The sequence below is a fragment of the Pteropus vampyrus genome, unplaced genomic scaffold, assembly GCF_000151845.1.
Source record: "Pteropus vampyrus isolate Shadow unplaced genomic scaffold, Pvam_2.0 Scaffold9, whole genome shotgun sequence".
Classification (NCBI taxonomy): Eukaryota; Metazoa; Chordata; class Mammalia; order Chiroptera; family Pteropodidae; genus Pteropus; species Pteropus vampyrus.
Genome location: NW_011888790.1, coordinates 11,326,951 through 11,347,839, shown reverse-complemented (window position 1 = coordinate 11,347,839; position 20,889 = coordinate 11,326,951). Strand labels below are relative to the sequence as shown.

General features: G+C 33.9%; 1 protein-coding gene across 1 annotated transcript in view; it reads right to left on the bottom strand.

The window, feature by feature from the left end:
- Positions 1–20,889, bottom strand: part of NAV3 (neuron navigator 3) — a 312,728-nt gene that overhangs the window by 164,780 nt on the left and 127,059 nt on the right. The window contains exons 7-8 of the mRNA XM_023520404.1: positions 19,884–20,023; positions 8,619–9,645 (exon numbers count right to left, since the gene is read on the bottom strand). Coding sequence (XP_023376172.1) covers positions 8,619–9,645; positions 19,884–20,023 — 1,167 coding nt within the window. The remainder of the gene's footprint in view (positions 1–8,618; positions 9,646–19,883; positions 20,024–20,889) is intronic.

The window sequence follows — 20,889 nt, the reverse complement described above, 5'->3', positions numbered from 1 at the left end:
TTGCTTTATTTTTTAATGTTGCAATGCATACTTCTGGCTGATTCACCCTTTAATATCTTTTTAGTTGCAGTCACAAGAGCCAATTTTATTTACCTTAAGGCCTTTAGTGTATTTTCCATGGTATTCCCTATATGAGTTACCTATATTTGTGAAGATAGCAAAATAGACTAATCAAGGAAAGGAACATGGAGAAGATAAACTTCAAATAATTATAAAAAGGATTTAGAAGTCATCTTTGGTTTGTGTAGACATCTAAACAGGTCCAGATCTCTGCTCTACATATGTTATGAGCCATCCATTTCTCCAGGACTTCCACCTCATTATATGGAATCAGATTTTAACTCCAATCTCTAGAGTTATAATCAATGCTAACTGGTGAAAATTTAACATTTACATACATGATCAAAGAAATTTAGACATCTGGAGACTCCCAACATGTCCTCTATTTTTGTGCATGCATTCTAGTAAAATAAAAGTTTTGGGGATTGATTCATGAAATGATTTATGTAGATTTCAGAATCAATAGCATTCTCTAATCAAAAGGTACATTTTGACTTCTTGCAGTGGCATCATTCACTGTTCCCACATAAACTGACATTGCATGTCCCTCATCTTTACTGGAAAAGAACAAATGAGTATCATGATGTTCCTTCAACACAGTCCTGTGCACATGCTCTCACCAGGCATTTACAACATTATCAACATGCTGCAAATACCTGATGAAACTATCTGATACAGCCCTGCAAATATGCCATGTAATTTAGAGTTCTAGTAAGCCAGGCCTTCAATGCTAGTGTCCATTAGTAAGAGCTGCAGTAGTTAAAAGTCTAGACTTCACCAATGATGAGCACAAAAGCTATTTCCCATTTTTGTGCACTTACTATGTGCCAAATACTATGTTTAATGTTTTACTTATGGCATATCACTCAAACTTCACAACAATCCTGTTGCTATGGATTAAATGTTTGCCCCACCCCCCATCCAAATTCATATGTTGAGACCTAACCCTCAGTGTAATGGTATTTGAAGGTGAGGCCTTTGGGAGGTGATTAGGTCATAGGAGTGATTTATAAAAATAGACAATAAAAGAGCTCCCTGTCTCTTTCACCATGTGTGAAGATGGTCACCCATGAGTCAGGAAGCAGGCTTTCACCAGATATCAAATCTGCCAGAGTCTTGGTCTTGGAATTCCCAACCTCCAGAACTGTGAGAAATAAATGTTCATTGTTTAAGCCAATCAGGTAATGGCATTTTTGTTATAGCAGCCCAAATGGATTAAGAAACCTATGATGTAAGTGTTATAGATAAATTAAGGCTTCTAGAGGTTTAATATTTTGACCTTCATAACAAGCTGGTAGATACTTAACCCATACTTAAAACTGGGTGACTGTAAATACTATTCTATTAACCACTACCCTACAGTTTAACTTCATTAAAATGCCTCTGGACACTGAGTATTTTATTGCATTTCAAGTCCCCTTAGTTGACAGATAGCTCAGTAACTAATAACAGACAATATTTGAATGTGACAATACCCACTGGTCTATCCTAAATTTTACTCTTTACTATCTATTATATATGCCATTTAAAGCAACTCAGCAATAAATCCTAGATACTACCAATCTTCAAATTCCCAATTTTGTAAATATGGGTTTGCATATTGATTTTTATTAAAATATATATCTTCTTATGGATTCGTCTTGACATGATTATAGTTGTAAATGTTGATACAAATAGAACTGGTTTGAGTCAACAACATTAACTAACGGTCTTACAGTTTCTGTTTTACAGAAGAGAAAGAAAGCAAATATCTTTCCATAACCTGCAATGAGCTTGCTTGCTTCTCTCCTTTCTGGTAGGAGAGCAGACAGGTGACAGCCAGGGGCCAGGCCAGATACAATAATATTTATATGTAATAATAGATATTGAGATAAATAATGATATAAAAGTGTGTGTATGTGCACCTTCATATATTTTACCATTTAGAAAAACTTGGGAGCAGTGAGATCTTGGTTTCTAAATATCACTCTCCACAAATAGAAATCAGGTCTCCTTAACTAAAAGCTGAAACAAGGCAGTGAGAGTACAAGATCACCTAGGAACACCTTCAGCCAAAAAGAAAGGAAGTTCTCAGAAAATAATGGGGAAGAAGTCAGCTTAAAGGCTCTTTTAGTGGCCAAATCTTGGAAAATTTTAACATCAAAATAGTCATATCAGTGAACTATATTCCATTGAATACAATAGTAATTCATTAGTCTACACAATTTAAAGAGAGAGAGGAAAAGAGAAATCTTTTTCTTAAAGTAGAATGCCAGGGCATAAATGTAGAAGGAGTAATCAAATTAGAAATCAATTGACATCCATTGGAGTAAATTATGAATTCAGGCAAGAAACTTCAATGGATGCTAAAATCTATTGGTAAAAGCATATTAAGGAACAGATTATTTACACAGTCTCAAAATAGTTCCCACAAAAATACTTATTAAATAAAAATGGGGTAAAGTAACTCTAGAGTGGAAAACCATGGCAGACATTATCTTAATCAAGTGATCAAATTTAACACCAACAAAATGAGAACCATCACTATTGAATGACACCTAATAGGATGTAATGAGAAAAAAGAGCATTATTTTTGTGACATTCCAGACCAAAAAATCTCTATAATATGGGTCTAATCATGAGAAAGTATTAGACAAACCCAAATTAAAAACTGTTTTACAAAATGCCTGCCTTCGACATATCGATGTCATGAAAATTAAGAAGAAAACTGAAGAACCATTCCAGACTGAGGGACGTGACAACTGCATGCAATGAATTAAATGTATATGAGAGTCCTTGTACTATTCTGGAAATTTTCTGTAAGTTAAATTTTCTTTCCAAAGAAAAATAAAATGTAAAAAGAAAAATGGCAATGGTTTGATTAGGCAATCTGACAGTAAACCTTGTAAGCCAAGTACAGATAGAGTAGTTTATAAAGCTTCTATGCTGAGAGAATGCTAACTCATAGCAGTGTTCTATACAACAAGCCCTCTTCTAGAAGTGTCTCTGTATTCCATCTTAAAAATATTGCTGTGTGAGGGAGCTTAAACTGCTACCTGATGCACAGATATATATCAAGCCAAGCAAATTTTAGCTCACAAAGCAAGCATTCAATAAGCTTTTTGTGCTGATGACCAATTATGCTCAGTTCACATAAAATCACAATTGCAGCATAATCTGCAGTAGTAGTTGCAGGGTTTACAAAAGCTTTATGTGCATAACAGTTATATGGTCTACATTTCAATCTTTGTAAACTCACACATCCTCTACACAATCTATTGGTTCAACAAATAAGCCAAACTTAAAACCATGTGAGTAAGCATCTTCAAAGCTAATGTTTTACATTCTTTGCCTTTTAGAGCATAGTACAATTGTCAATTTCCCATGTCACTTCCAGGCGAATCTGAAATCTCACAAAAACTTGTTACAACAAAAACCTCTTGTGAGAACCCATGAAGTTGTTACTTAAGATATCATACATCAAAAGAAAGAAAACCTCTAAATTCTGACTTTGTTGAACTAATTTTACAAATCAAGTATAAAGGGTCTCTGCTTATATTTAATTAATGAGTTTAAAAAACATGATTTTCTTCACTATATAACATTGCCATGCCTCATCTAAGAATTGTGTTTTGTTTGCTTGCGTTTGTTTGTCTTTGTTTTTGTTTTTGTTTTTTGCAAATTGCCCATACTCCTGGTTCTGCCTTCTTTGCCTTTAGGAATTTGCTTTATGTCCAATGCCTGTTTTCTTGGCATTTACTACAAATAGTCAAAAACTCAAAAAAAAAGAAAAAAAATATAGACCTAAAAAGAGTTAAGTTATGAATCTTGTTAATAAGTATTTTGAAATTTTGTTAGGGGCTGCTAAAAAGATTGCAGTTCAGGAAAAAATGTACAGGTCTCTTTTCTTCTTAATTAACTAATTTTCACTTCACTATTTTACTTCACATATTTTTGCAAGTATGAGGAATATAGCTTTAAAATAATGAACACAAAATCAATGGAAGACAAATGACTCACAGGAAGAGGGAAGGCATTTTTTGGATGGTCTAAAAAAGTTAAGGTAACAAGTTTTGAACTTAAGACAAGAAAGGCAATGTTGAAAAATACAGCATGAAGTGTAGACACTAAGAAATAAGAGAAACAATGAAAATTAGGCAATTTTTTCTTTAACTATGCTCTTCTTTCTTTTTCTTTATTTCATATAATTGGGACTTTTAATGCAAGACTTAAGAAAGCTACCTCCAAAAGTCAGTAACTTTCTCCTTCATCTAGCCTTTGAATGTGGTTTATCCCACCTTGACCTCTCCCACTAATAGTCCATTTTACACATTGAAAACATAGTAATTTTCCTCATCATGCTTTATACACACATGCTCATATGCATATGTGTACATATACACCCAAAGACACATACACAGAGTCCAGTTTTCTGATATTGAAGAATTTCTACTACAATCAGGCTCCAATCAATTTTCATTTTCAAGGAATACTGATCTACTCACCAACCACTCTACCTATCTTGTGTTTACCTTTTTCTATGGTTCCTTCAGACTTATGTTTTCTTTCCTAGCCCCTTCATCTCTGCATGCTGAAGTTCTACTTATCTTAAATGCCACTTTCCCCGATTCCATGAGCTAAAAGTCATTTTTCACTTTTTTGGTCTTAATGTACCAAATCTGGTTCACTTCTGGGGAGCTTTAAACCTTCCATTTCATTTTGCAGTTATCTTTTAGTTAGCTTCTTGCATACTATATTGTGAACAATGGAATGAAAATGATAGATGAGATTATGATATTTCACTCTATCCTTGATGCCTTATGCATAAGTGTTAATAGGTAGTGTTGAAAGAAGAAAAGAAGTCAATAAATATCCTGAAGAGACAGTTTGATTTCATTCTTTATATAATTAAAGCTGTTTAGATTTCAATTAAACTCTCCCATTTATAGAAAGAGCCTTCAAATTTTTTCCTATTCCATTGTACATTTTGGCAGTTTCTCTATTCGTCTATAGCAGGTGAGTTTATCTCAGGATGATGGTGTTTCCTCCAGCAATTTTCATTTGGTGACTACTATGGATAGGTTCTGTTCTGGGCAGTCATGCTACCAAATAAAAGAGAAGAGACTCTGGTTCTCAATGAGCTTACATTACAGTCAGAGGTGGCTGAAATCATACTTGTTAATAAGAAGAATGCAATAGTGATAAACTCAATGAATAAAATACAAGAGATAATGGGGTATAATTTTGTCAAAAGACATGGTGGATGTTCTTTTGGACTAGATGGCTGGAGACAGCTTTTGTGAAGAGGTAGCATGTTAGAAGAGATCAGATGAGAAGGAGCCTGCCGTGATCTGAAAGGGTCATTATAGGCAGAAAGGACATCTATGGCAAAGGTTCCAAAGCAGGACAAGTTTGTTTGAGAAGCAGAAGGGAGGCATGGGTTCAGTGTGCTAGGCAGGGAGCGGTGAGGGTGTGGCTTGAAGGTTAGAGAGAGGGTCAGATTATGAAGCTCTTTGTAGGTCTTGGTAATGGGTTGTTTTATTGTTTAAGAGTAATAGAAATCCAATAGATGATCTCATGAATTGGAGTGACATATAAAATTTATACTTTTAGACGTTTAGAGTCTCTGCTGTATAAATAATGATATCAGAAAGGGCTAACAGTGGAAGCTGGAAGAGTCATTGGAAACTAGGTGAGAATTGGTAGTGGCATTGTTGGACCAGGAGAGAGGGGGTAGAAATGCAAAGAAATGATGATTGAAGGAAGAGCCAATAGTACTCGATATATGGGGAGGTGGTAATCAAAGGAAAACAAAACATGGATTCTTTCCAAATTTTTTCTTAGTCTCCCATTCAAGTAATCTTGCATCCTCACCTTTAGTCTCTGTAGTTTTAATTACTAGCATACTAGCATTTGCATGGCAGCTCATTATTTCCCTATTATATTTTTCCATCACGCTTGAATTGTAAAATTATAAGATGTCAAGTTTGGAAGATGTCACAACATTCTTCTTTTTACCTGTCAAATTCTGACTCATCCTTTAAGTCTCATCTTTTATCTTATCTCCTCTGTGATGCATTGACTCCATCCTCATCTAAGACTCAGGAAAACTCTTTCTTTTACATTATTTCTATATGTTGCATATACTTCCAAACAGCAATGATTTTTAAATTTAAAAATTTTTAAAGTATATTATTTTTTATCTCCAATAGAGGTTAGCAACTTAAAAAGAAAATCTTTGTATCTCTTATGACACGGGTTTACAAAATGAGTGATGAGTACATATATGAAAAAGCGTTGGTCATTCTACCACTTGTTAAATACCTCCAGTTAAATATCTTAACACTTCAAGAGACAGCCTATTCCATTCAGATAGGTCTAATTATTGAGAACTACTTACACTGAATTAAAATTTTCTTTCTTAAAATTTTCTCCTTGGATCTCAGTTATATCTACTCATTAAATGAATAAAGATATACCAAATTCAAAACTACTTTTACCACGTTTTAGTGATAAATGAGTTATAAGAACTAAATATACACTATCCTTGCATTTATAGGAAGCAGGACTAATATGAAATCCATTAACTTCCAGAACTGAACATTATATTTTCAGGACTCTGAACATTCGATTTGCAAGAAAGTATTATAAAGTGTATATTAGAGACCCAGAAGGAATCATTAATAACCAAGCATGACCTATAAGTGAGCTGAGAAAAGAGAAAAACAATCTCCATCAGCCATAGCTTTCCATTACATAGAGGTTATTTATCTTTAAATATCAAATAGATGTATGTTTATATATACATACATTTTAAATTTATACTACTTAAAAGCAATTAAGCATTTCCCATTGTAAATGAGTTCTGAGAATTTTACTAATCTACCATTGACATTTTCCCATCTATAATCTTCCCAGTAATAGTACCTCTTATTTTTATACCAGCAGAAAGAAGCGATACAGAAAGGAGGGCATGCTGTAGACAGGCAGATTTGAGTTCAAAGGCAAACTACTAGTTCTGTGACTATAAAAGATTATTGCTAATCTGACTTGAAATCTCTGCTTCTTCAGCTCTTGAATATAGAATATTGAAATACTGACCTTGAGATCTAATTTTATAATTTATAAAATTACTCTAAATTGATAATTTGTAAACCTTGTAGCAGAGATTTACAATAAGTAAGCACTCAACAATGATAATACTGTTATAAAACTGTAAGTTATTACTATTATATTATCAAATAATTAGCAACTCTAAAAAGTCTGTCAAGAATTTTGGAAGAAAGATTCTCAAAAAGGGTTGAAACAATCAGAGTCAAAAGGACATCAGGGGTCACATAATCCAAATGACATGACTCTATGATAAAAGTGTCTTTTACTAACAGTTAAAAAAACTTGAATATTGACTATTCTACCTTGAATAGGCAAACATGGTTTTGGTAACCTCTGTTCTTACACTATACTATAAAATTGTTTTGTTGTGTCTATAACACCTAAGGAAAAAACACTTTACTTTCTTTACTTAAAAAGGCATGTATTTAATAAACTTAATAAATTTTTAAACTATATAATCTTGACACTTTCTTAATTGTAGCATATCCTGCTTCCTGTTCAGAATATTTTTTCCTGTTGCTGAATTGCCAACCCGCTAAAGGACAGACAGAATTCCTCTCTAGGCTACCTCTTCAAACAGTGAATAAAAATGGAGATGCAGCAGTGACCGACATATTTCTAACTGATTAAAACGAACCTCAGAATAACAGGTAAAATGTGCTATTTTTATAACTGTATAGTATATATTTTTAAAAATATATATTTAATACACATAAAACAAAACAAAATCATAGAATGCAAAAACGAATTAAAAATAAAGTACAAATATAATAATTGAATAGGTTATTTTTGCTTAGAAACTTATGCCTCGCTATGGGAAATTAATATAAATTCTATGTTGGGAAAACAATGCCTTACAAAGAACACTTACTGAACTTTTACAATGTGCCAGGATATAGAGTAAATATTTTATATGCATTACTTTGTTATTTTCCCCAGCCCTACAAGGTACATACTATTGTTCCTATTTGACAGCTGAAGAAAATGAGGCAGAGATTTAAATAACTGTCCAAAGTCATACAACTGGCAAGTGGCAGAGCTGGGCATTAAATCCATATTTGTCTGATTCTGGAGCCCACCCTTTTATGAAATACTCTCTTATGGGTGAGAACAAAAGTATCTGTAAACTCTACAATACTGAGAACAATCTTAAAAGATTAATAATGAAAATAATAGTGGTAGTAGTAGCAGTAATAAATACAGGAGAAAGTCATGGCATCTAGACCCTATTTTGCTTTTGACAACTAAGGTACGTTTTGAAGGCCTCAAGTTGAGGAGAGGGAAGAACTACAATATATTGGAAGTTTTTTCTTGAAACCTTAAATTCTAGTTCTCTAACTTGAGATTGAAACATTGTTCCAAAACGACTTTGTAAACGTGGTTTTGGTAACCTCTGTTCTTATACTCTGAGTGTGCAGACCTGTAAATGTTTACAACTGTGGTTGGATGGATGGAGGCCACCTTACCTATAAATGAATGGAGCCACCGTGGCAGTATTCGGGTGGCTGTGCTGCTGCTGTTGAGGGAGTTGGACAGCACCATTTCCCGTGGCCTGCCCACTGCCCTGTGCCACCAGCCCAGCACAAGAACCAGCGGGAGAAGCTTGGCTGGCTTCCCTTCCTTCCGAAAGAGCAGGACAAAGAGATGTGCTTGCTTTCTCAGTGGTTATGGGCTTGGATAAGGACTGGGAAGGGCTTCCCTTGGTAGTCCTGAATTTTTCAGACTCTTTGCTTGCTGTGCTGCCTGGTGAGATGGTTTGTTTTGCTGTTGGCACCTTTGAGCCCGGTTTTGGAATCCCACTGGAAGATGGGATTAAGCTTTCTTTCTTGGCTGTAGTCGTCTTGCTGCCCTTTGGGATCAAGCTTGCGATTTTAGAAGTCTTTTTTGGAGCTGTCTCTGTCATCTGGTCCTTTTCATCTTTGACTGGTTTTTCAGTGCAAACTTTATTTTTGTCCCTGTTCTTTTCCTCTTTTTCCTTTGGCTGCAGTAAAGACTTTTTATTGCTGAGATTTTTACTTCCAGCTTTTGGAGGGGCTAATTTAGGTGACACTTTGGGGCTGCTATTTGTTGAGCCACCACTATTCACCCCACTGTTAAAACCTTCCATTTCCCCAGATTCAGAAAAGGCATCGTCATCCTTTCCCCCATCGCTGGGTCCTGAACTGGGAGACTGCGGGGGTCGTAAAGTAGTCCGGGCATTGACCAGCTTAAATTTTTCAAGCATGGATTTCTGTCCCGAGGGAGCGGTTTTGACCCCTTCTGCGACAGGGGGCTTCAGTCTGTCTGCAGGTGGTGTGGGAGAGGTGGCTGGGCTCGACTGCTTTACGGTCAGCATGGTAGAGGTGGCACTGTGCTTGACATTCATGGACTTGCTGCGCCAGGGTTTGCTGGCACTTGGAGAAGGGATAGCAGAGGCAGGGGGCTGCCCAGCAGTGCCGGGGGGCTGCATGTTACCATTTACACCTGAGGATGGTTGAGGTCCTCTGGAGGAATCTGGACATCAAGAAAAGAAATAAAGAAAAGGCTGATTACTTTTGATCATTTACATCATACCACTGAGTACTTCTAACTATAGATAGAAGTATTTTTCCTGTGAACTTCAAACAGACATGCTGTGTGGCATCAGTCATTTATGTGGTGTGGTTGTTTTTGTACTGTATATCAAAACATGTCTGAGAGGCATTGATTTTTGGAAAAAGACTTGCTTTATTTTCCCTTCTAAAATTACTCTTACCCAAATAAACTTCGCTAGTCACAAATATCTGAAGATGAATAAAAAACACTATTCCTCCCCTAAGCAATTCTTTGTATTTTTTCTGATTACTGCTGAAGCTCATAGCAGCCAACTGATATTCTACATAGCCTTATAAATATATGTTGTATAATGAATATTGAGAAATTGCTTTAACTTATAGGGAGCCTAGCTTATTGTTATCTGATTAAATATGCTTATGAATCATGACTTAGATTTTTGTTAATATTGTTTATTTTCATTTGTATAAAAGAATCATTGAAATTTATGCTTATATGGGTCAGATACTCTAAAAATATAAATATATAATATGTGCACATATATTATGTATAATATATAATCCTTATAACAACCCTGCAAAGTATGTATTAATATAATCATCCTCATTTTACAAATTAAGAAAAATGAGGCCAAAAAAAAAAAAAAACCTACATAACTTGTTCAAGGTCAGCTAGCCTGAATTTGAATTGAATTCAGATCTTGTGTTCTTAACTAGCATATCTACAGCCTCCAGTAGGTATGAACAAACTTTAAATTCTAATTAAAAATTTAGCTACTTTTTGAGGGCCATAAGAAAATATGGCCTTTGCCATATAGGTACTTTACAATACACTAATTTCTCCTCAGCAATCTCATTATGATATGATTTTTATATGATTGTTCTAGCACTGATTAATGTCTGATTACAAGCCTTATTTTAAAGCATGGAAAACTAAATTGAAAAAAGATTTTATAACATGGTATAGAATAAAAAAGGAACTGAGTCTGGAGTAAAATACTTCAATAAATGCTATTGTTTGGGAGCTGTATAAATCTGGTCAAGTCATTTACTTTAACTTTCTTTTACCATAAATGTCTTCTTCTATCATAGTCCTTTTTTTTTTATGAGGTGGAATAAATTATTAAATTTGATATTCATGTAAAAGAGGCATCATTTGGTACTATTAACATACTAGATATTGACAAATAGGTGCAAAGCTGTTTTTGATGAAACGCCCAAAGGAAATATTTTATAGAATATCCTTTCCATAATATTCAGGAATTAGAGCCCATTACATTTCATTAAATTCACAAATATAAAAGTATAATGCTTTCACTTTAAAATGTTTTCTTTGAAGACATGAAAATGCATGATAAACAATATGCAATTAAGCCAGTTAGTACAATATGCTAGTCTTACTCATTTTAAATAAGTTTGCCTAAAATATATAATTGTGAAACATACATTAACAATAATAATAGTATGGATAAATGTATCTTCTATTAAATTTTCTTAAACAAATTGGTATATCAATTTGTTTATTGTTATATTGGTATATTGACTTCTAATCTCATTACTTTTCTAAAATTCCACATTTCAACTGGCAAAAATTAATATAAGACTGAATGTAGATACTGTAGATTAAAATGTAGTGATCACCAAAATGTCAAAATCCTTGCATGGTATATTTAAATTTTAATTACTATGATGATAAATTATTTTTTAATATATGTAAATTCCACGATTGTGTCCATTGCTAGAATATTTGTAGAAATCTATTAGGTTTATATTCAAACACTAAGGTGCTCTGAAAAACAGTGGGGGTATTGACTAATTTAAGATGAACAAATCCAACAAGCTTCAATATATCCAATATCTCAAATATGCTCACTCCTTGTGAATAGATGTCAATCTCTACTTTTATCTGTTTCAGTATAGGTAGTTCCAAATTTATTTCACTAACAGATCCCTTTCAGAGACTGATAACATTGCATCATAATTTGAATCATTCTCAGTAGCAGATAGAGCACATCAACTACCTACAGGTAGAAACGCCTATCAAATATTTCTTCAGAATGACTCCTATTGATTGGTCAAGTCTTGAGTTTGACCTCACTTCCTCTGGAGAAAAAAAAATGAAAAACAAAAAACAAAAACATCATCCCCACTGCCACCTCTGACTATCCTAGTATCAAGTCTAGATCAGGTTACTTCTCTGCATTCTTCCTTAGCTTATTATAACCTTTATTATAACCATTATAACTCTGTTGTAATTGCCTGTTTCTTCCTCTACCACTGTACATTCTAGGAGAGTAAAGATCATACCTGAATTAATCATAGATTTGTACCATGCACATAGTGCCTACTATGAGACAGGCACTGAACTAAATATTTGACATATATTAACTTAATCTTCCGAACAAATGACAAAGTTTTCATTACTACCCACATTTGACACTCAAGGAAAATGAGACGCAAAGAGAGAAGTTAAGCAATTTGATGAAAGTTATACAATTTGTAAGAGATAAAACTGAGAACTGAACTTAGCTTGAATTCTAATTCTATCAATCACTATATTATATTATTTCTCAAATGTATAAGGATAAATTCAATGGCTCATTAATTATATTATTCCTTGAATAAAGAAACATAGAAAATAGTGCTCATTAAATTAATGCCCTTAATAGAATTGCATCAGGTGAACTTTATTTCTCAATTGCCTAGATTCAATTGGAAACTAAGAACACCACCAAACTAAATGAATTTTCCCAAGTTCAGTGAACTGTGTATATTCCCATGCATTTCGTATAGTGACCTCAATGTTTTGTTGATTTTTGTCCAACATATATAGCTCTATTTTTTACTGTTTCCAGCAATATTAATGCTATTTGGTTTCTACAATCTTTAGGATTTGAATCCATGTACACCATCTGTTAATATTTACTGAGTAGCTAGTCTATGCAAGAAACTCCAGGACACCATATAATCTAGTCAGAGGAAAGAAAGTAGACTCATAAATGATGAATGGCATATATTAAATATTAAATGAGTAGGAAGTGGGAAAGAAAATGGTGGAAGAGAGGGAGGCAGACGGGGTAAAAGGGGTCAAATATGTGGTGACATTAAAACATTAAAAAATAAATAAATAAAAATTAAAAATAAGTACATACAGATATTGGGACACAGAGTTGGAGAGAAACACAGAACATCCCCTCCCCCAAAGTCAAAGGGTAGTTTGCCGTGGATATTGTTAAGAGGAATATGATGGTATCATATTGAACTCATCTTCACTTTTTTTTACATTGCTCTCAAAAGTTATTTGTGAAAATTCTTACTCTATAATGAAAATATTAATAATTACAACAAATATAATAATGCTAACTGGCACATTACTGAAGGTTCCTTAACTGCATTATCTCACATTAGTGTTCACAATAACTTGATGAGGTGGGAACTGCTAACTCATATTTGTGGAAACCAAAGCCCTGAGAGCCTAAACAATTCATTTACTGGGGCACAGTTAGTGAGGAGTATGTGGTGGAGCTGGGATTTGATCTCACATTGTGCAACCTTAGTGCCCAAGCTCCATCGTTGTCTTAGAATGTCTTGTATTCTAAATGTTTAACATAGTGGTTCTTAAACCTAACTGTGCATGTAAGTCACCTGGCATCCTACTGAATGCCCATCACACATGATTCAGCAGATCTGCAGTTGTCCCTGAGATTCTGCATTGCTAACAATCTTCCAGATAATGTGGAAGCTGCTGATCACAGACCATGTTTTGAGTAGCAAAGTTTTAACAGACTCAGAAATCATGGCAATTGCTGACAGTATCAGTTTTAAAGAGTTGTTTCTTATGACAGTACCCAAGTTGGCTACATTTGTTTAATGTTCCATAGCTGTGCAGCGTTAATGTTTTTCGCTCTTTGAGCTTCTGGAACCTTGGCCAGTTCTAGGTTCTCCTGGATACCTGGCAATTTGTGGTGAGAGATCACGGAAAACAAAACAAGCCCATTGGGGTTTCTTAATGTCTTTTACTTCATCATTTTAGCCACATATTGTGCATGTATCTTCCATGTATATGCAGCTAGATTAAGAAGTCAGAGGATTCCTACTTCTTTGTGCCTGGGAACTTTGGTGGGGATGAAAGGAGAGGGTGGCAAAGAACCACTCAAAGTGCTTTTTAATGTGCTGACAATGGCTAGATAGCCTGCTGTAGGAGCTCAAGTACAGAAGAGGAATTTCAAGATCACTACACCAGTAACGAGACAGGAGGGACTATAAAGTATAACATCCACATCCATCCCACCAGTACAGTCACAGCAACAGCTATAAAATTGTTCTCAGATGAGTACACATATAAGACATTCTTCTAAGCTCAACTCTAAATCAGTCCCCAGCCCGTCTCAATATAGCAGCAGTGAAGTGCTGCAGATTTCATTAACAGGGTAAATCACAGGTCGCTGTGCATCAGGAGGGCACTGGAAAAGAAGATTCCTTATACAGACAGTGTCTGTAGTGAAATGCTGTCATTTCTAAGTGGGTGCCGCTAAAAGTCTATGGAGTGGGTGCTGCAAAAATTCACTTATGTATTATTCAATAATAAGTAGCCTGGTCATACTAATATATTTCTGAATGTTGATAACTCAGTTTCTGACTATGAATGAGCTGTTAGCTGGGTATGTAGAACAGAACAGATAACTTATACAAATATTTAAAGGCATTCCTGCCACAGATTTGTTTCTTGCATTTGCAGGGCCTATTTCTGCCTACAGCCCTGCTCCTTATCTCTGGTCTCCAAAGAAAAAATTATCTTCCATTCTCTCTCCTTTCCCTCTTCCACTTGGACACCCACTATCAACAATGCTACTACAACCAAATAATATAACTGATCAACTGCCTACTCTTTCCAAGTACTTCGATACATGCTATCACATGTAAAGCTCTTCATTCATAGTATCTCATTTAAACCCACAATACTCTGATCACACTTATGATTTCACTTGTTAAAAATAAGAAAACTGAAGCTTCGAAAGAGAAAGCAACTCTTTCCAATTCATACATATAGTAAAACTTAGAAAAGACAAAATCAAAATTGGAATTCAGATTTATCGACTCCAAAATGAAGATGCTTTTGAACCGCCCTTCTTTTCACATGTTTGCTGCATACCCAGAAATTCTGCTGGGACAGTTCTCTGGAAAGCCATGTTTGTCACAACAGTGAAGTTAACTGGGTAACTCCCTAAAGCATGGTTTCTTTCTTCCTCAATGAGCAGTAATTAAATGGGGAGAACATCATACAAGATACTCTCTACTGAATAAAACATATACTATCTCCTTAGGCATCTTACTTGCACCATTTGTCTGAGTTGATGTAAGACCAGATTTTAATTCATGCTTAGAAAACATCTAAATTCACAGAGTTAATTTTTAATTCTCTCATCCTGAAAAAAAAAAAAAAAAAACATCGATGACCTGGGAAAAATCCAATCTAGTTCTAAAATTAATACATAGAGGTCACTGTGGAAGTCATGGCAGGCATGTGGGAAGTTTAGGTAAGGAGATCTCTCTATGGAACTTCAGCCATCTTTAGAGTCTCACGTTGAGTTGCTAATGGCGTTAGTGGAACACAGGGAACATAACAGCCTATTTCTCTTCTTCCTCATTGAGTAGTTTGCTGTGTAGATGGAAGGAAACCAGTTCTCAACTCAAAAAGTAACAACACAGTAACAATACACAAAGTAACTCATAGTAACAACATGGATGACAACAGAGGGATTCTTTTTAGAGTATTTGCTGTGTAGCAGGAATTGTACTCAGTGATGTATGTGTTCCCTGCTAAATGGAGGACGACTTCAGCAATCAGAATATTGTTGAAGAGAAAAAATGATTAATCAATGGGCCCATAGCACTTAGTTTGGTACATAATTAATTTAGACTCCCATTTCACAACACACCAAAATAACTTCGAACATTTTAAAAAGTAAAAACAACAACAACAACAAAAAGTAGCATTCAAATAATTGCTGTGCAATGCCTCAATCGTCAATATTACGTGACTCAATAGAAACATGGAATGGGGTTACAGGGATCCTCGAGGCCCTATTTATTCCACACATGCTTACTTTGTACCACTTGCAAAGTCAGAGTGCCACTTTGTGGAATATTGAAAACCTAAGGAAGCTTCCATTCACCAGCCAGTTTAGGGAAAAGTTGTAATTTCTGTATAGGCATCTATAATATGTGAGCATTTATACATAAACAAACAACATATACTCCCAAGTCTGTTTAATCGTTATCACCTGATATATGTACCTAATTATATTACCTCATGAAAATTCCCAAGGTTAACTTGAATTTATCATGTTAATATTATATCTCAGGTTTATATAAGTATTAAGGAAAAAAAGCAAAGTCATGGTGAAATACATAATTAAATCACCAGTAAAAGAATATAATAATTAAAACATATTTGCATTGCCTTGAAAACAAAATAATTAAGTTCATTACTCTTATAGTAATTGAAAAAAACAGAGAATATACATACGAACTAGATATCTATGTTTTAGCAGTAAAAATTCCGTGACTAATGCAACACTCACATTAAACCTTATAGTTTTAAAAGTTCAATTGTTCAATGTTGCTAAATTCTCAGTATCAATCCTACTCAATCTATGTTGACTGTCAATGAAAGTAAACACTTCGGCACCAGAAAGTATGCCATTAGGATCCAGGAGAACAGAAAAGTTATCTCCTCTTCAGATGTACAGGTATAATGTATGAATCACTTGGGAGAAAAAAACCAGAGAGATGGTAGCAGGCCCTCTGGTACTGTGGCATGTCTCTTAGCAACATGGAAAAACAACTCTCTGCTAACAAACTCTGTCAAGTAATAAGTGTTTACAGATCATAATTTAGAAACTGAATTCCAAATAAAGCTAGGGATATTTACATTTTAATAATTCCACCATTTAGCCTTTTTCATACTTATTACCCAGATTTTATAAAACAAGACAAGAATGATTTCATATGATGATTTGCTTTAAGCATATAAAGTATTTGTCCAAATAAACCAAGGCATCATTTGACAAGATTCTTGATTTCCAATGAGCAGGTATTTGATTTTTCTTTAAAGCATACGTATGTCTAGAGTACTATTGTCAGATGCATGGGCAAATTGATAAATGGTGGTGTCAGAACATATTATTCATTGTCAGTTTCTGAATGGCAGATCACCAAGAGAAGACTCTTGGACTCTCAAAAGAATGCTTATCTACAAACAATACTATCTTCATTTCACCATGTGTTATGAGAAATCTGTTTCCACATTTAATTCAACAGAATGGCAGAATGGTGTTGCATTCTATAATTACATTTCTATTTCGGCTTCCTCTGCAAGTGATATCTATGGCTATATTCACTGATATTTTAATTCATTTGATGAAATGGTAAAATGAGCATACTATTTTTGAATTGCATTATTATAAAGATAAATATTAGATGTACCTTTTGAAGTACAGTTTGTGATTCTCTACGATTTCCTTTCATTAGATGTTAAACGATTTGCAAATATGCTTATTTTACAATTCCATACATGTGAAAAGCTACTGTGCTTTCAACAGCATGTTTTTTAATAGGGAAATGAAACTGCTTTAATTGTTAATAAACCTTTACTATCTATTACAAATTCTAGAGATTTTTCAATTGATTTGTATAACTCATCAACTAAGACTTGTTAAAGAAGATAGAAAGTATATTTTTATTTACAAGCATTCAGAGAGCACATTACAGATAATTTGGTTAACCCTTCAAGGAAAATATCTCAATTTATTCATCTTAAATGTTACAATTTCTAACAACCAAAAAGAAGAGCAATTAGAATTAATATACTCAAGTTAGTACTTTCTGAATTATATCATTATAATACTATAACATTTGAAAATTCTTGTTTAATTTTCACCTTACTTAACCATGACCAGGATATGTATGCAAATTAGCTTTGACAGAGATCAGCTTGTCAGCAGATGGAATCTTATGTTTTTATATGTTATGCTATCACTACAAACCTCCTTGTCAAAAAGGTTAAATAAAACTGTTATACCAAAAAAGATATACCATTGGAATAGTCTAAAGAATAAATTATAGATTGTTTCATATGTCATGTTTATTATTAATTTGTTTGCTCTTCTAATTTAAGATAACGTTTTGGAAATATAAAATATCATGACACAATGGTTAATTTAAAAACGTTGATATTAGATGAATTGATATAAAATTATAACTCCATGTTAATAAAAAAATGCCATGTAGTATGTCACACAAACTCCAGATGGCTGTATTATACTTTATGATAGAATTTATACCTGTTGTTACCGGCATTTTTCAAACATTTAGTGTCTATATTTGAGTATTATAAGTATTTGTGAATGCGATATCACATACATTAAATGTTTTAGAATTTTGAGTTAGTTGGAAATAAAAGTAATGGCTAACTCACCATGGAAACTCTTGTCTTTTGCTGTAGACTTGGACTGAAGGAAATCTGCTTCTCGTGGTCAAGAACCTCGTAATGTATGTTATCTGTCTCCACCTTGTGGTTATTGTAAATATTGCTACTTTCTAATTTTGCACTACTTCCTAAACATACCTGAGTCTGGATGGTTGTGAAAAAATAGGAATGCTTGCCTACCTTTGGATTTTTACTTTTAAACACTAGAAATTAACAAAAAAAAATGATTTCATATAACAGAAAAATTTAGATACATTTTGATATCAAAGTGTTAGGTCATTTAAAGCATTTCTAGCTCTCTGTCGACATTATTAGTAATTTCTTGCAAAACCATTCTATAACTGTAGTATCATGTAGCTGAATTAGATACTTGAGCAGTCCTTTCAGCACATCTCTATGTCTAAACATCTTTAGTTTCCCTCGGAATTTCATAGCACACATAGGCCTGTATGACACTTTCTAGGAAAGTCAGAAAACGAAGGAGAATGCTTTTCTGATGAGAAATTGTTGTCTCCCTTCTCCCCAGGAAAAGTATGTCTTCAGTAATACTTCTTAGGTTCTTAAATCAAAGGTTTTATTCTATATTTTAATGACATACTCCTAACTTGCAAATACGCATTATTTTCTTCTTTTTTCATTCAACTCAAGAACTGGGGATATTCCAGGGACCAAGACACATTGCTTTGCCTCCAGGGATTTATGGTCTGTCCAATTTTGTTTTAATGGGTGAGAAATTTTCACAAAAGTGTCTAAGTCATAGATTACTCCTGTCAATTCATGTCTGAGTAAGAAAAAGTTGTCTAATCAGATCGTCTATAAGAAACAATTTGAAATTATCTAATCTAAGCAAAAAAGTTTCTACCTGGTTGATTAGTCAAACCAATTTTGACAGCTGTTCTACTAACTAAGCACATTCGTCACTTTTGAATTTCATTTCTTGTTGCATGTAGAGTTCCAACACTTACCTCAAAATCCAGCAGAATGCCCTAGTCTCTAGTACCCATGATGCACAGTGATATGCACCAAGCTGGCCCATCCTTAAATGGACATTTTGCACATTACAAAAAACTGTGTATTGTATAGTTTACATATAATCTGACTTTAACACAGACTTCCACTGTATGTTCTTTCTTCCTGATAACTTTTGAGTTTTAATATTTCTACTATGCATTATTTTAAGAAAATAAAACAAATGTGAATAATTTGTCTCTTTAGGAAAAACTAAGGTCATAATACTTAATGCTGCTTTCAAAGATTAAATACCCATCATGATTAATTATGTCTCAAATTATGATACTCCAATGTAACTGCCTAAAACACTATTGTACTGAAATTAACTAAAACTAAAGATTCAAATAAATTTAATATAGATTTATGATTTTGGGATAAATGTTCATAAAACACAAGAAGAAAAAAGAAAATGCTATTTATATGCATCTGGGAGAAACTATTTTGAGAAACAGATTTTATACTGCAGATAATGAACCACTTTAAAATAAATAAGTTTGTTTCCTTAAAATGTTCTTCAGATAAGAAAAGTCCTGAAAAAAGCTGGAATTCAGGAGGGGGCAGTTAGAAAACAGGAAGCTCCAATGATAGCATTTCCATTCCAAAAGCTGTAACGCTGCTCAAATATTAGATTTAGCATGTAATTTACGATACGCATATGTCAGGCTTATACCATAATGATGTAACAGGCTAATACGTACCTTTTTCATTGCCATTTGCATAAGTTGGAGGCTTGTTTTTGTCAATGCTGTTAAAGCTCTGACTTCTCCTATTTAAATTAGAGGCTCCCTGGACCTTGCTGCTGCTGCCCGCGGCTGGTACCCTAGAGGGACCTGGAAGCCTGAAATAGTATAAGAAAAATTACATCATTATTGTATATTACAAAAAGATGGGGAGCAGGAAGTTCTGATCAGGGAAGATTTAATGAGAAAATAACAATATATGATGTTCTAAAATCTACTTAGCAGAAAGTGTTGCTTTAAGTGACAAATAAATAGCTAAACACCGGGTTCGAGAATTTCCAGAAAAATCTTGTTTCACCTTTCAATAAATATGGCTCCAAAGTATATTAATAATATAGAGCAATTAGAAATAGAGTCACCTTGAACTGAAAAAAAATTATACTTACCACACTGCTGATGAATAAAACTTTGACTTAAAAGTACCATAACAATTACATAAAAAGCAAGGGAAATAATAACACTTAACTCTATTTTGTTCTCAGGGCATTAATCAGCTACCTATAGTTCGTGCTAAGTTGCTCTTTTCAATGTACAGAACATTTGTTTTTATCTTATGTAGCTGTATCCTAAATCAGCACGTACATTAATAACAAGACAAATAAGATTACTGAACCAATTACAAACAGTAAATACTTATTGAATATCTAAGCTAGTTAGCTACTCTAAAATATGGACTAGGGAGCAAAGTCATGAGTTAATTCGTGTTTGAGTGACCTGCCTCACATAAAAACTTTCAATCTCTTGGCAAAAGTAAGCACCTAGACTTTAGCTGGTTATCTCACAAGTACGGCCAACTGATCATAGAAGTGATATGACATGAAAGGATGCAGGTCTTAGAAGAAAAAATCTGTCAGCAGAATGGCAATTTAAAATACACCTAAAATGACAGTAGCTTCAGCTATTCTTTGAGTATGAAGTATAAGACATAAGGAAATATAGGCAGACTACCTTAAAATTAAGGTAA